Source organism: Drosophila teissieri, chromosome 2L (assembly GCF_016746235.2).
Source record: "Drosophila teissieri strain GT53w chromosome 2L, Prin_Dtei_1.1, whole genome shotgun sequence".
Taxonomy (NCBI): Eukaryota; Metazoa; Arthropoda; class Insecta; order Diptera; family Drosophilidae; genus Drosophila; species Drosophila teissieri.
Window position 1 is genome coordinate 1,917,630 of NC_053029.1, and position 12,874 is coordinate 1,930,503.

At 44.8% G+C, this 12,874-nt stretch overlaps 3 protein-coding genes across 4 annotated transcripts in view; 1 reads left to right on the plus strand and 2 right to left on the minus strand.

The window, feature by feature from the left end:
* Positions 1-1,400: 1,400 nt before the first annotated feature.
* Positions 1,401-2,394, minus strand: LOC122626174 (accessory gland protein Acp29AB-like). The gene has a single exon (XM_043806329.1). The coding sequence runs from the start codon at positions 2,369-2,371 to the stop codon at positions 1,613-1,615; it is 759 nt and encodes a 252-aa protein (XP_043662264.1). The 5' UTR covers positions 2,372-2,394; the 3' UTR covers positions 1,401-1,612.
* Positions 2,395-2,610: 216 nt separating this feature from the next.
* Positions 2,611-3,584, minus strand: LOC122611805 (low affinity immunoglobulin epsilon Fc receptor-like). The gene has a single exon (XM_043785138.1). It carries the CDS (start codon positions 3,582-3,584, stop codon positions 2,634-2,636), a length of 951 nt encoding a protein of 316 aa, XP_043641073.1. The 3' UTR covers positions 2,611-2,633.
* A 1,647-nt stretch (positions 3,585-5,231) lies between these two features.
* Positions 5,232-12,874, plus strand: part of LOC122611667 (mitogen-activated protein kinase-binding protein 1) — a 56,770-nt gene continuing 49,127 nt past the window's right edge. For both annotated transcript variants that reach the window (XM_043784917.1, XM_043784919.1), the window contains exon 1: positions 5,232-5,920. The gene's annotated coding sequence lies outside the window, so the exon portion shown is untranslated. The remainder of the gene's footprint in view (positions 5,921-12,874) is intronic.

A 12,874-nucleotide genomic window follows, 5' to 3' on the forward strand; every position in this document is an offset into this window, starting at 1 on the left:
TACTGATCTCCAGATCCCATATCCCCCGGATCTCTGAGCACACTGATGATCATAATGATGATGCTGATTCTAACTTAAATTGGAGCGTCGCTCGCTGTGTTGGTGACCGATCCCGAGCTCTTCTTGTTGGTGTTTTGTTGATGCGACAAGATCGCCAAAAGAGATAATGTCTCCGGATTTCTTGAATGGAGATAAAAGCCAGCGAAACCTGAGCGACGGCTGACGTGCGACAATGTCGCGATCTCCGCCAGAGTGAGTGACTGCCAGGGCGGAGATCGAGGAGATCGAGGAGACCGGGGATCCGGAGGCTGGCGAGAGATCACTGGGTAGGCCAAGGTTCACCCACCCGAGGGGCTGGGTGCTGCAGATACACCCCCTCGAGATTGGAACGGTGTGTGGATTACAAAGAGAAGGCAGCAAAGTGTTCCGTGAAAAATGATAGTTTTTTAATCTGTGATCTAGTGATATTAAATACTAGGGTTTTTAACAACTATCCTTGACTTCTTCCCCACTTACTTCCTTACTTGCTGTCACAACTTTACATCAGCCGTATTCAAAGGCAGTGACAAGAACTCCCCTCCACTCGAAAATTCCACTGAAGACTGTCCTGGGACTCTGGAAGGGCTTTGAACCGGAAAATCGTGCCAGAATTGCAAAAGTTTCATGCATTTCCTCAGCGAAGATTTCTATTAGTATTCCCAGCGTTGCAAACCGAAGCGAATACCGAACTAAACTGACCGAAATCGAGCCTATTTGTCGATAGCACCAGCACATGGGCGGGGAAAGTCATTAGAGATAGGGAAATTACATGTTCATATCGAGTGATTGATTGGGATCAGAGCACGTGTTCTGGGCGCCAAATTACCAGATATGAGTGGCCTGACCACCGACTGATTCTCAACAGATTTTCTCGCCGTGTCTCGGAATATTTACGCCCCACTGACCCGGCCTAACCTCCGTATAAACATTAAAGCCTTTATATGGGGGGCTCAACTGACTAACTGAGTGGCGGCGCTTCCTGAAGGGAGTTCATAACTTTGTTCTGTTGGCTGTCAGATAAGATAGTGGGACTCCATCTCGTGTGTCATGTGAGTGAGTGCAAAGTAAAATATTTAATCTGTCTCGCCGCTGAGCAGCAAACTACAAATCTACGAAATCTAATTTGGGCAACCGAAGCTGTTGTCGATCGCTTGAATTCCAGTCACCTCAGTGTCCTTCTGCGACTTTCTGCTGTTTCATCTCACTTTATCTGCTCGGTTGGAGGGGAGAGGAGGGGAGAGGAGAGGAGATGTCAAAGATAGAGCGATTATCAGATACTTTTATATTTAGCACGCTTCTATCTGGATGGATGTGGGATATCAGGGGCAAACACAAACATGTTGTAAAACAAAATACGTAAGCAAAGTTGTCCCAGACTCCGGCATTGGTTTTCGTTTATCAGCTGTGAGTTCAGGGAGCTTCAACCAGAAGCTAAAAGCTTTATTATGTTCCTAGATTGCGTACCATTTAACCATTTACCGAATATCAATGCAGCTGGAGGATTTGAAGAAAGTGATCAGATACTTGGACTTGGCCAGTGGTTGCATTTGGTGTGAAGCTAACCTTTGGACCTTTAGTCCAAGCTATCATCGTCCGACTGGCAAAGAAAGTAGCCCAATCCTTCACATTTATTGTCGTACATGAGTCCGTCTAACAGATCGACGCAGTGCTGATTGCCGCTGAAGTTATTGGGCTGACCCGCTCTCCACTTGAAGAAGTTGGGCCTCTTGCCGGTGGCCGAGACCCTGAAGTCCCCCTCCTTCGCCAGATCGGTGATGCCCAGCCAGTAGGATCGCTCCTTGTTGAGCTTGGCCTTGAGGGAAGCCAGCTCCTCCGCACTGCGAATGGTGGCCAGTTGAGCGCCCATCTGGCGACAGCAGCTGGCCGCCGAGGTCCAGTTCCTTCGCGTTTCGTCCTCGATGTAGAAGTACCTCGAACCGATCAGCTCGAACTTGGGCGGAACTATTTTCCTATCGAACCTGGTGAGTATCCGCAACAGCGCCGCCTGCTGGCTTTCCAGCCTGTCCAGCCTCGACCCAATGTCCTTTGGGAAGCCCTCCTGCAGGACCTTCTGCCTGGAGTGCGTCGCCGTCTGCAGAGCCTCGATCCTGGCCAGTCTCGCCTCCGTTTCGTTAGCTTCCAGAATACCAGAGCTCCACTCCTCCTGGTGCCTGGCAATGTGATCCAGCATGGGCCTCAGTACTGTGAGGCAAAACTCGCTACACTGTTGCGGCGCATCCTGCAGCAGGCACACTGACTGCGTGGCAGCTGTGGAAACGCGCGCGTGGCAGGCGAAAAACGCAAGTAGCAGCGATATACTGAGCTTCTGCATATTCCCTATATCCGCAAACAACGAACACTGAACGCTCTCCCCTGCGCGCTTAAGTACTACCCGCCAAAATGAGTACGAGGTGGTCTAATTTGAATATTGCTTTATATGGATTTGGTTAATGCATTTGGTTAATTCTGTGTTAATCAATTCAACCCAATAATAGTGTGCTTGCACGAAAACTGTTCTCACTCTCTGCGGACACATTCGCAGAGCATTTCGCACATAATTATGTATAGATATTTACGAATTATCTTTATCTTTATTAAACCGCGTCCAACTGGCAAATGAAGGAATAGGTACCTTCGCAAACCCAATCATACATGTGTGAATTGAACAGGAAAACGCAGTTCTCCTTGCCAGCAATGTTGTCGGGTTGTCCTGACTCCCACTTCATAAACGATCCTTTATTTCCGGCGGCCGTCTCGAATTCGCCCTTACTATTTCGACGGTAACCCAGCCAGAAGTAGGTATATATATTGACGTTTCTTGTGACGGCTTCAAACTCGTCTTCGTTTCCGAAGGTTGCTAGCTGACCGCCCTTTTCGCGACAGGTTTTCTCGGCATCGGTCATGGATTTCTCTTTATATTCTATGAAATAATATCTGGATCCAATATGAAGGACAGGCAACAGTGTTGATGGCATTTCCTGCAAGGTGGATTCAAGTTTGCTCGCGGTGGAAGTTATATTTGCCGCAAGGACATTCAACAGCTTCTTCTGCTCAGCCTGAGAATCCGCTATCAGTTTCACCATTGCCTCCTTCTGCTCAGTCCGAGAATCCGCTATCAGCTTCACCATTGCCTCCTTCTGTTCAGTCCGAGAATCCGCTATCATCTTCACCATTTCCTCTTGGCTCCGATTCACGAGCTCCTTCTGCTCAGCCTGAGAATCCGCGATCAGCTTCTCCATTGCCTCTTGGCTGTGATTCGCGAGCTTCTTCTGCTCAGTCCGAGAATCCGCTGTCAGCTTCACCATGTCATTAACGAGCTCCATCTGCTCAGCCCGCGATTCGGCTATCATCTTTACTATTTCCTCCTTTTGCTTGGATTTGGCGTACTGATCACACAGTGGATGCAATGCTCCCAGGCAGAAGGCGCTACATTGCTGCGGCGCATCGCTCAGGACACAAACGGACTCGTTGGTGGCGTGGGACACTCCGAAGAGGAGGCAGAATGCAACGACGAGGCACAAAAAACAGGTACGCAGCCCACACATGTTGCGAAAAACTCAAGTGACACATTTTTGGCGAATTTCGGGCTTATTTATACGGAGCTCAACGAATTATGTACATACATTCGCCGCGAAAGGTTAAAGAAATTCAATTGATTAGTTATGTAAATCAAGGCAATTAATTGACAAGAGCACTAGAATGTATATTTAATGGAGTCAACATCTAATCCCGTCATAGATTTTTAAGTACAAAATTCGAACTGGTTTCTTAGTTTTATTTTGTAAGTTACGTCAAACAAATATGCGGATTTGTAATCGCATACGAATTGGAATTCAAATTGTGAATTACAGCGCCACTTACGGCCAAGCACTGTACTAGAAATGAAAGTGACTTTTCATTTGTCTACATGTAATTCTACAGAATACATTTTACATATATTACAAAATACCGACACTTTGCTATTACTTATTTTAGGAATTTCGACAATCTCAGGCTTCGCTCAGAAGTCGATTATTTCTCTTCCTTCCTTCTTTTTGATCATAACGTATCCAGGTCGAATCTTGTGGGATATGGGCGGCACTGTATAGGCGGCTTTCATCTGCCTGCTCAGTGTGGTATCGGGTTTTTTCTCTGGCCTGCTCTGCAAGGTGGATTCAAGTCTGCTCGCGGTGGCATCTAGTTTCGCCGCAAGGACATTCAACAGCTCCTTCTGCTCTGCCCGAGAATCCGCTATCAGCTTCACCATTGCCTCTTGGCCGTGATTCACGAGCTCCTTCTGCTCAGTCCGAAAATCCACAATCAGCTTCACTATTGCCTCCTGGCTGTGCTCCTGTTGCCTGGACTTGGCGTACTGATCGTACAGTGGATGCAATGCTGCCAGGCAGAAGGCGCCACATTGCTGAGGCGCATCGCTCAGGACACAAATGGAGTCGCTAGTGGCGTGGGACACTCCGAAAAGGATGCAGGATGCAACGACGAGGCACAAAAAACCGATACGCAGGCGAAACATGTTGCGAAGAACTGAATTCAATGCCGTATTTCGAGTTTATTTATACGGTGCTGAACAAAATATGTATATATGTACATAAATTCGGTTCGAAAGGTTAATGAAATGCGGTTGATTATTTTAATGCAAGACATTTAATAGCCTGGAACAGTAAAATGTATATAAATGTATATGTAATACAAAAAACCTTTAGTGTATTTCTAAAAATACATTCATGAATTAAATAAAAAGATTTCCTATGAATTTATGGCAATTACAAGTCTTTTAAAAAGTCGTACATGCGGCGATTTCAAGCGAATAAAAATTGACAAAAAAAAGTGCAAGACAAGATAAAAAAAAACATATTTTACATTTCTATTAAGTTTAATATATTTTTGACTACGACGTATTTCGAATTCGAATTCAAATTGTTTAAAAAAAGCGCCACTTGAGGCCAAGCTCTGTACTAGAAATAAATTTCTTTCGATCTACATGTAGATGTAGATGTACATACATTTAACGTACATCAGAATATGTATATGTATGTATACTCTCAGGCTCTGGTCATATTGGGATTTCAAATGCGACTGGGGATGCCAACTCTTCTGGCACTGTTTCCCCTCTGGTCACACTGCGCACCAAATGCGATGGTATCGATGGGGTAAATCGATTTGCAGCCACCTCTAGTTTGTTTGGGGCATTTGGGGCTCAAAGCGGCAAAGCGCCTCCAAAATTTCGCTGCGTCGGACGTGTTTCGCTCTCCGTTCGCCGTGTCTGTGTGCGTACGCGTGCCCCCGTGAGTGTGTGTGTGTGTTTTGTGTTTGCAGCGTGCGGCGTTTACGAGAAAGAGGCAGACGAACGCGAGAAATACAAATAGTTAATAATTAAACTCGGCGAGTGGCGCGGCTATTCGCTTTTGGGCATTATCTATCTGCACGCAGAAACCGAGATTAGATAAAACGTACGAAGTGCAGAGGCAAAAAGCAAAAAGCAGAAAGGGCAAAGCAAAAGAAAGCAGAAGGAAGAAAGAAGAAGTTCAAAGCCAAAGTCCCACAGCGTCTGTGTGGGTGTGTGTCTGTGTGCGTGTTTGTGTGTATTTGCGTGTGCCTGTGTGCGACGCTCGCGAAAATCATCGGTGTGTGCGTGTGCGTGTGCAAGTGCGAGTGCGAGTGTGTGCTTGTTGTTTTTGTCGGTTGTTGCTAGTGCACCTGTCTGCAAATAAAAGTAAAAGACACGGCAAAAACCATAACAACTAGCAAAACACCAGAGTACATCGAAACACTACTGCACGACAGCTCAGCGAGTGAGAGAAGCACAACGCAACGGCAGGAGCCACTCCAGAATTACCAAAATTACCAAAAAAAAATCCAGTTTCCAAGGAGTTTCCTCGTCCAGGTGAGTTTCGAACCGCCTGACACACTTTTTTGGGAGGAAGGGGAGGGGAGGGGCGGCTAGGGTGGACCACATTCCGCCGGAAGCTGGCTGCGTGTGTGTCGAAATTTCAGCAACCTAACCTAGACCAGCAATTTGGGCCCAGAGCCACCCCCTTTTGGGGGTGCTTTTCGCTCTCAGCTGGGCTTGGTGTGTACACACTTTGAAGGCCGTCGCATCGAAGTCAACAAACGGTTGAGAGTTCAGGGGAGGTTTGTTGAAAGCTGCCAGATTCGGGAAGCTGTGCTCCTTTCTTCGCCTTTCAAGCAAATACATTCGATAACAAGCAGTTGAGCCAGACACACAATTTCCATGATTTTCATAGCCAAAGGAGCCCACGAATGCGCAGAGACAGCCCCAAAAACGACTGAACTTGACCCCCAAAACACATGCACGCGGGACTGCGATCCAGCCCCTTAACGCTCTGCCGAGGCAGATAAATGCGAAGAAGGGGCAGCCCAAGAGTTGCACACGGCATCCCCCCGCAGACACCTGTAATCTTCGTCGAAATAAATCAGTCTAGATGCGAGAGAGACGGATGGATTCGGTGCGAGAGAGACGGCAACGTTGGCTCATTAATCACAGTGACTAATTCGTAAAGCCTTCTCTCATGTTACGTATCTTCTTCTACCGAATCTGTGGTGTTTTCATTTTGAGCCGCCAACGGCGGTCAGTTTAAGCTCATTAAAGTTACCCAAGGGTTACAAATAAACAGCGGCTGCTTCGAGATACGAGGAGCGAAAGAGATGAGATGAGAGAGGGAGCTCTGAACATACGAAAAAATCCCATGCTGAAACTGATCCCAAGAGCATTGGGACCTGGTCATAAAATCCTAAAAAAAACATCAGCTAGTTCCGTGATAAGAAAGTAGTACACACAATATCTTTTAAGAACATTTCATATCTTAGTTAGTAATATGTTAGTAATATTAGTAATAAACTGCATAGTTTAGATCTCATCTCTTTGGTTCATTACCAATAAGATTTCTGGCCTGAATCTACATGCCTTCCCTGTGGAGAGTAGCGCATCGGGAAACTCAGAACTCGCGATCAAATGTCAAAGCCGCTCAGAAGAGTTTGGAAAAGAGAGAGCAAGAGACAGATAGAGAGAGACAGAGAGAGAGAGAAAACTAAGAATGGTGACAGGTGGATTTTGATTCTATATACTGGATGTCCGCTTCGCGCGCTGTCTTATTTTCGATTCTTCTCTGCGCTCGGAATCTTCTCTGTTTTCCCACTTTTCCCATTTCCTTTGTTTTCTACCTGTGTGTGATTTCTCTGGACTTTTGTCTTTGAGCTCTGGTTTACTTTTCCCTTTTACCTTGCCTTCTGCTGACTAAGACGTTCGCCGGTTGCCGGTTGGTTTTTACCTGGCGACAGGTGCGCATCGAGTGTTATTGTAGTCGTAGCTGGCCATCTTTTCTAGTTTTGGAATTCAACTCGTTTCTCCCGCTTGCGTCATTTATCTACCGAAGGATTTTCTGCGTTCTTGCTTATATTTCTCTCACTGTACGCACTGAGTATACTCACGTACTCACGTATCTCATAGATGCGAGATGAAAATCTGAATATTCCAACAGCCGACGCAGTTGGCATTGTCAGCCTCTTCCCCCCCCCCTGGCATTCCCCCCTTCCACATCATTGGCTCGGTGCCTCGTCTTCTTTTATTGCCTTTTGGCCAGTCTTTGGCGTTCTTTTTATCTCGGCCGCTCTCTTATTGGCCGCAACTTTAAACTGGGCCCATTAAATATAACGCCGTATATTCCAACTAATGGCCACGGCTCAATTGGAAGTCTGTGTCGGCCGCAATCAACTGGGAAATGTGGTAAAGGCCAGGAATGCCAGCAAAGGAAGCTGCAAAATGTTGGTTAGTGCATAATCAGAGAACGATTGCTCGGTATTCTTTGATTGCACAGTTGGGCTTTAATATACATACATATGTATGTATTAACTTTCGATTCTGTAGTATGAAACATGCACATTTTAAGAGCTGAATGATGCAAAATACAGCTGGCCCTAAACAACCGTGGCAACATTCTTAAGTTTGTTTATCACCTCTAAGTGCCGATTTTCGTCCCATTTCCATCACTTTTCATAAGCCAACTCCCAGTTGAGAAGCCCGAAACTGGTTTTTGGCCAGGCCAAAATGAATTCCCGAGTGCATTCCACAAAATGCAACTGTAAATTCGCCAAGGCAACACAACAAGGCAAACAAAAAAGAAGAAGGCTCAAAATTATGGCAACCCGGGGGAATGTCTCGACTGAAGCGTGGCCTGCACTTTGGCTCAGAGCTCACCTGTGTGTTCTGCCACCTTTCTGCCCACATTTTTGGATAATTCGCCGTATGCGTTGCATATCCATTAAGCTGCCAGAAGTCAAGAGTCGCCGCCAACAAACGGCAGCAGCAGAGGCATCGGCAACAGCTAACAAAGGTGCAACATTTTTGCTGCTGCACTTTTACGCCCTTCCGCCCCCGCCCTCCACTTGTTGTTCTGGTTGCAAGTTGCCTGCTGCTGTTTGTATTCCACCTCTTTCCATATTCTATACTCTTTCGAAGGGTATAGCGCTCACTCGATGGTAGTCATCTGGCACCAGCTTGGTAGGGCATTCCAGGCGGCTAGCTAGTAGCTACACAGCCGCATCCTATTTATTTCTGTTTTGTGTCTGGCCTGCTGGTGCTCTTCACGTTTATCTCAGCTCTGTGCACTTTTATTGATATCGTGTAAGTTGCCGGCGCTTCCTGAGGTGGAGAATCGGAGAAGACACTGCGGATGGGGAAAGGTAGAAGGTTCGGAGTGGTTGGAGCTGCTCGGGAGGCTTCTGCTCGCACTTGAGTATGGCTGGAATGCAGTTTACTTTGGTGCGGGCCAAGTTAATGGCAAACCCGATTCGATAAGACATGGCTGCTGAGCACACAAGGCCCTCCTCCTTTGCACTCTTCTCCATCGGAGTATCGAAGCGAGTATTTATGCCCGGAAAACACAGTGTCCCCCCCACCACTGAATCCCAGCTCGATTTCCTTGAAGATTTCCACCAGCTTTCCTCTTTTTCTGGCATTCGTTCACGGCCATTGTCTGAGGTCGTTTCCAATGACTTGAATTGCATTGTATTGTGGCTTAATTAGAATGTGCTGCCGCCTTTAAAGCTGCTTATTTTTTATGTGGGAGTCTTGGGATGAGAACTAGTTTTGGGGGTGGAGCAGCAGCCCTTGGAATCTGTGGCAACTAATTTATGCACTGGATGTGGCAATTATGCGTGATGTGTGGCAAACTCTTCAAATTTATGGTGGGATTTGCAGAAGGAACCGCCTAAGAATTATTACTTTGCCACTAGTAGTTAGAAAGAATAGGTCTTGTTCTCCTTTTTTTACGTGCTAGGATTTGTAGTTAATCATTTGAGGCTGTGGGATGAGGAAGTGCCAACTCATGATCGCGGATCACATTCCACTTTCCCCGCATCATCCCGTAATCACATCATTTTATTTACTCAACTAACGAACTATTACGAACAACTTAATCAAGCGAAATTGCGGGCTTACAAGTTTTGGCCATCAGTGATGATCTGGGCTTAGGCCTGGTATACATTGTTGCTCGAGGACCCCTTCGTCCGCCCCACCCCCCATCCCCCCATCCTCCCCGCGGTGCCCCATCGATGCCATAACCCATTAAGTGGGATTGGAACGCGGTCCGCAGTGCCGGCAATTGGCTTTGGCCATGGCTTGTGCCAAGTTTGAAGAGGAAGTATTATGCAGTCGCCCAACAACCAACAACTGGCCAAAGTTGCTCGTATTTTCTGTGGCATTTTTTAAAGGCAATGTTGCTCCGTTTTTTGTGACAGAGACTGGCAATAAAAAATAAATCGAAAAAATGAAGCAAACTTTATGCAGCTCGTTGTTGTCTGTCCTCAAACTTGTCGAGTTTGGTGGGGCAAATTGTTTGGGAACCTGCAGGCAGGACTTTTCCGAATGTGTTTCTGAATTGCAACAGCTGCGTTTGCTCGACCTCATCTCTCGACAGATATTACTGCCTTTGGCCAACTGCCAGGCCGAAACTAACGGGCAATAATTATAATTTATTGTTTCCAGCCTAGCAGGGAAGTTGCCCGAAAGTCGTCAGGAAGTTTAAAACCTTTAGCAACATTTGTTCAAACCCTGATAGATATATTTACCAATTGTGCATTGATTTTGTACCTAATTTTATAGTACACCATACAGCAAAGCACATATACGTACGCTATGGCTCATCAGCTAAATTAAAACGTAGTTTTAGCCGCAAGGTGGCAAACAGATAAGCTAAAGGCGCAACACATGGGAAAAGGCGAAAGTGTTTGTCAAGTGGCTAAGTAAGCACAAAACAAAATAATAAATAAATGAAACAACAGCAGGAGAGCCAACGTAAGGTTCTCAAGTGTTTTTCAGAGCTTTGGGCTGTCAGGGGAAATGAATTATTTAAACGTAGAGATCAACGCACAAACATCTTTTGGACGGCTAATGAAATATCCGCTAAGGAAAAACTAAGCGAAATAAATATGAAATAAGAAGGTGAAATCAGTTCAATTGAACGGCATGTTATAAATTGCTCATCAAGATCAAGGTTTTATACATCAATCAGGCCAAAGCACCAGACGAAATCAATAACAAAGCGATTGCCAAAACTTTGTTTCCTTGCCATTTCGTTGGCCTTCTTTTGTGGGTGTGTTTGCCATTTTATCTGCTAATGCTCTGTGTTCGCCTTCTTAAAGAACGAAAATAGGCAACACGAATAGCTGAAAACTGAAAGAAAAAAAGCTGCCACATGGCGAAAAATCAATACAAAAAAATCAAACTAATTAGGCGAAAAGCTCTGGGAAAAATCGAAAGAGATAGGAAGGGAAAAGAAAATGCTGCACAAGGCAGAATCGGCAGTAAACCAGCAAAGAGGCACAAAATAAGAGGGAAGTGTGTGTCTAATTGCAAAAATAAAATATGAAATAAGCTGGGAGGTAATGGCGAATAAATAAATAAAAAACCGCGAGGGTCAGCAAATATGATTGAATGTTGAAAATCTGTTGGCCATGGTCAACACAATTGACTCCACGAGTGCGTGAATGCGAATGTGAATGCGAGTGTGAATACGAATGTGAATGTGAATGCGAATGTGAGTGTGGGGGGTTGGGTATCTGTGTGAACGAGCGCGTGTTTATTGTCATTAGGCGCAAAAAGTCGATTGGGTCAGACGTGGAAAGATAAGATACAAAAGCAATCGACAAGTCTGCAACTATCAGATATATCTGATAGCTCAAGAAGAAGTTGCAAGTTACTGGAAGAAAATGCGTCGATATTTGAATGGTGGGAAAGCTATAAATCGCTTGATGTTGTATTGAACAAAAACCCTAAGCAAAATATTTATTTAAGGTTATTTAAATATAATATAAAAAGAATATGTTGCGCAGAATCAAGTGAATCTAGTTTTTCAGAGGAAGTCAGAATCAACTGTAAAAATGGTTGAATTTATTGAATGGCATTTCTCCTCTTTTTGTCTGTATCTTTTTGAATTTTTTTTGTTGTTTGTTCTTGCCAAATGAATTGGAACAAGCGCAGTACTTTGTTACTTTCCTTCCGTCTCTTTTGAATGGCTATTGTCCAGTAATTCAACTTGACCCCTGGCCACAATATTTTCCTATTGTTGCTGGCATCGGCTCCCATACGATTGTTGTAGTTCTGTGTCTTGTTACGCCAATTTAAATTACTACTAAAGGAAAACAGCTCAATGAAAAATGTGAAAAGCGGAAATAAAACAAAAGCGGTTCCTCATTTTTCGGGGTTTATTGAACTTTGTGCCCGCAGTCGTTAAGTAGAGTGTGAAGGGTTACATACCAAAATGTTGGCAAAAATAGTAAGAGCATATCAAAAGTTCAAGCGGTTTAAAGTTCCAGTTGATATTCCAGTATTTTTTGTGCTCAAGCGAAGCAGATCAAAATCCAACTAATTCTCTCAAAAGTTTGCCCTTCAAGAGGCATTTTTCCCAGTTGTTTACCTTTCATTTTCCTCAGAGCTCTAATGTATGGAAATAACAACAAGTGTGGAGAGTCTGTTCTATATCTATATGTTAAAGATAATCCAATTGCTCAACGAGCCACTTGAAAGTTCCACCGACAAATTGATGAAAACAAACACTTTCACACTTCACGTAAATCCAATTACTTTTCAATTCGGACTGAGCTGCCGGTAGATTTGTTTAATTATTTTGGGTCGCTGCTCCTCCGACATTTAATTAACAGCTTTAGATAATGTCGGATGGAAATGGAAAATAGAAAATGGAAAATGGGATGGCAGCTCGCGTGCTGCGCCAACCTTCGAATTTTATTGGCCCGAAAGTAATCGCACTTTGCACCGCCTAATTGGCAGCACACCTTTAGCCCACGAAAGCCAGACCGCAATTAGAGTCGATTACCGCTCAGCTAAATAGTTTTTCCCTCACCTGGTTCCACGGGCCATACTTTTAGCCCGTTTCGGTTTTCTAATCACAACGAAAGTCGTCGCCTTGGTCGCTTATCAATTATCATTTGAGCTACATTTTCTGGCTCTGGAAAAGAAAGTTCCCATTGGACGTGGTCAGCTGCGAGTTTGGATGAGATAATTGAAAGGGGAATCTATGTGAAGCACTATTTTCCAGCTGCAGCTCGTGAAATCTGTACTTTTGAAATATTTGTTTCATTTCATGTACATGTGTACTTAAATATGCACTCCATTTGTTGCGCCTCGTTAGGTTCGTTTAACGCCTTTGACTTTTACTTGTCGACCAGCACATTTACTTAAGTTACGCTTTTTGTGCCTGTTTTTGTGCCGCTTTTTGTCGCATTATTATTTTCACATATTAATGAAGCGCACGTTTCGCCGATTTTTCTCTCTCTTTCTCGGCTGGCTGGTGTATTGTTGTGA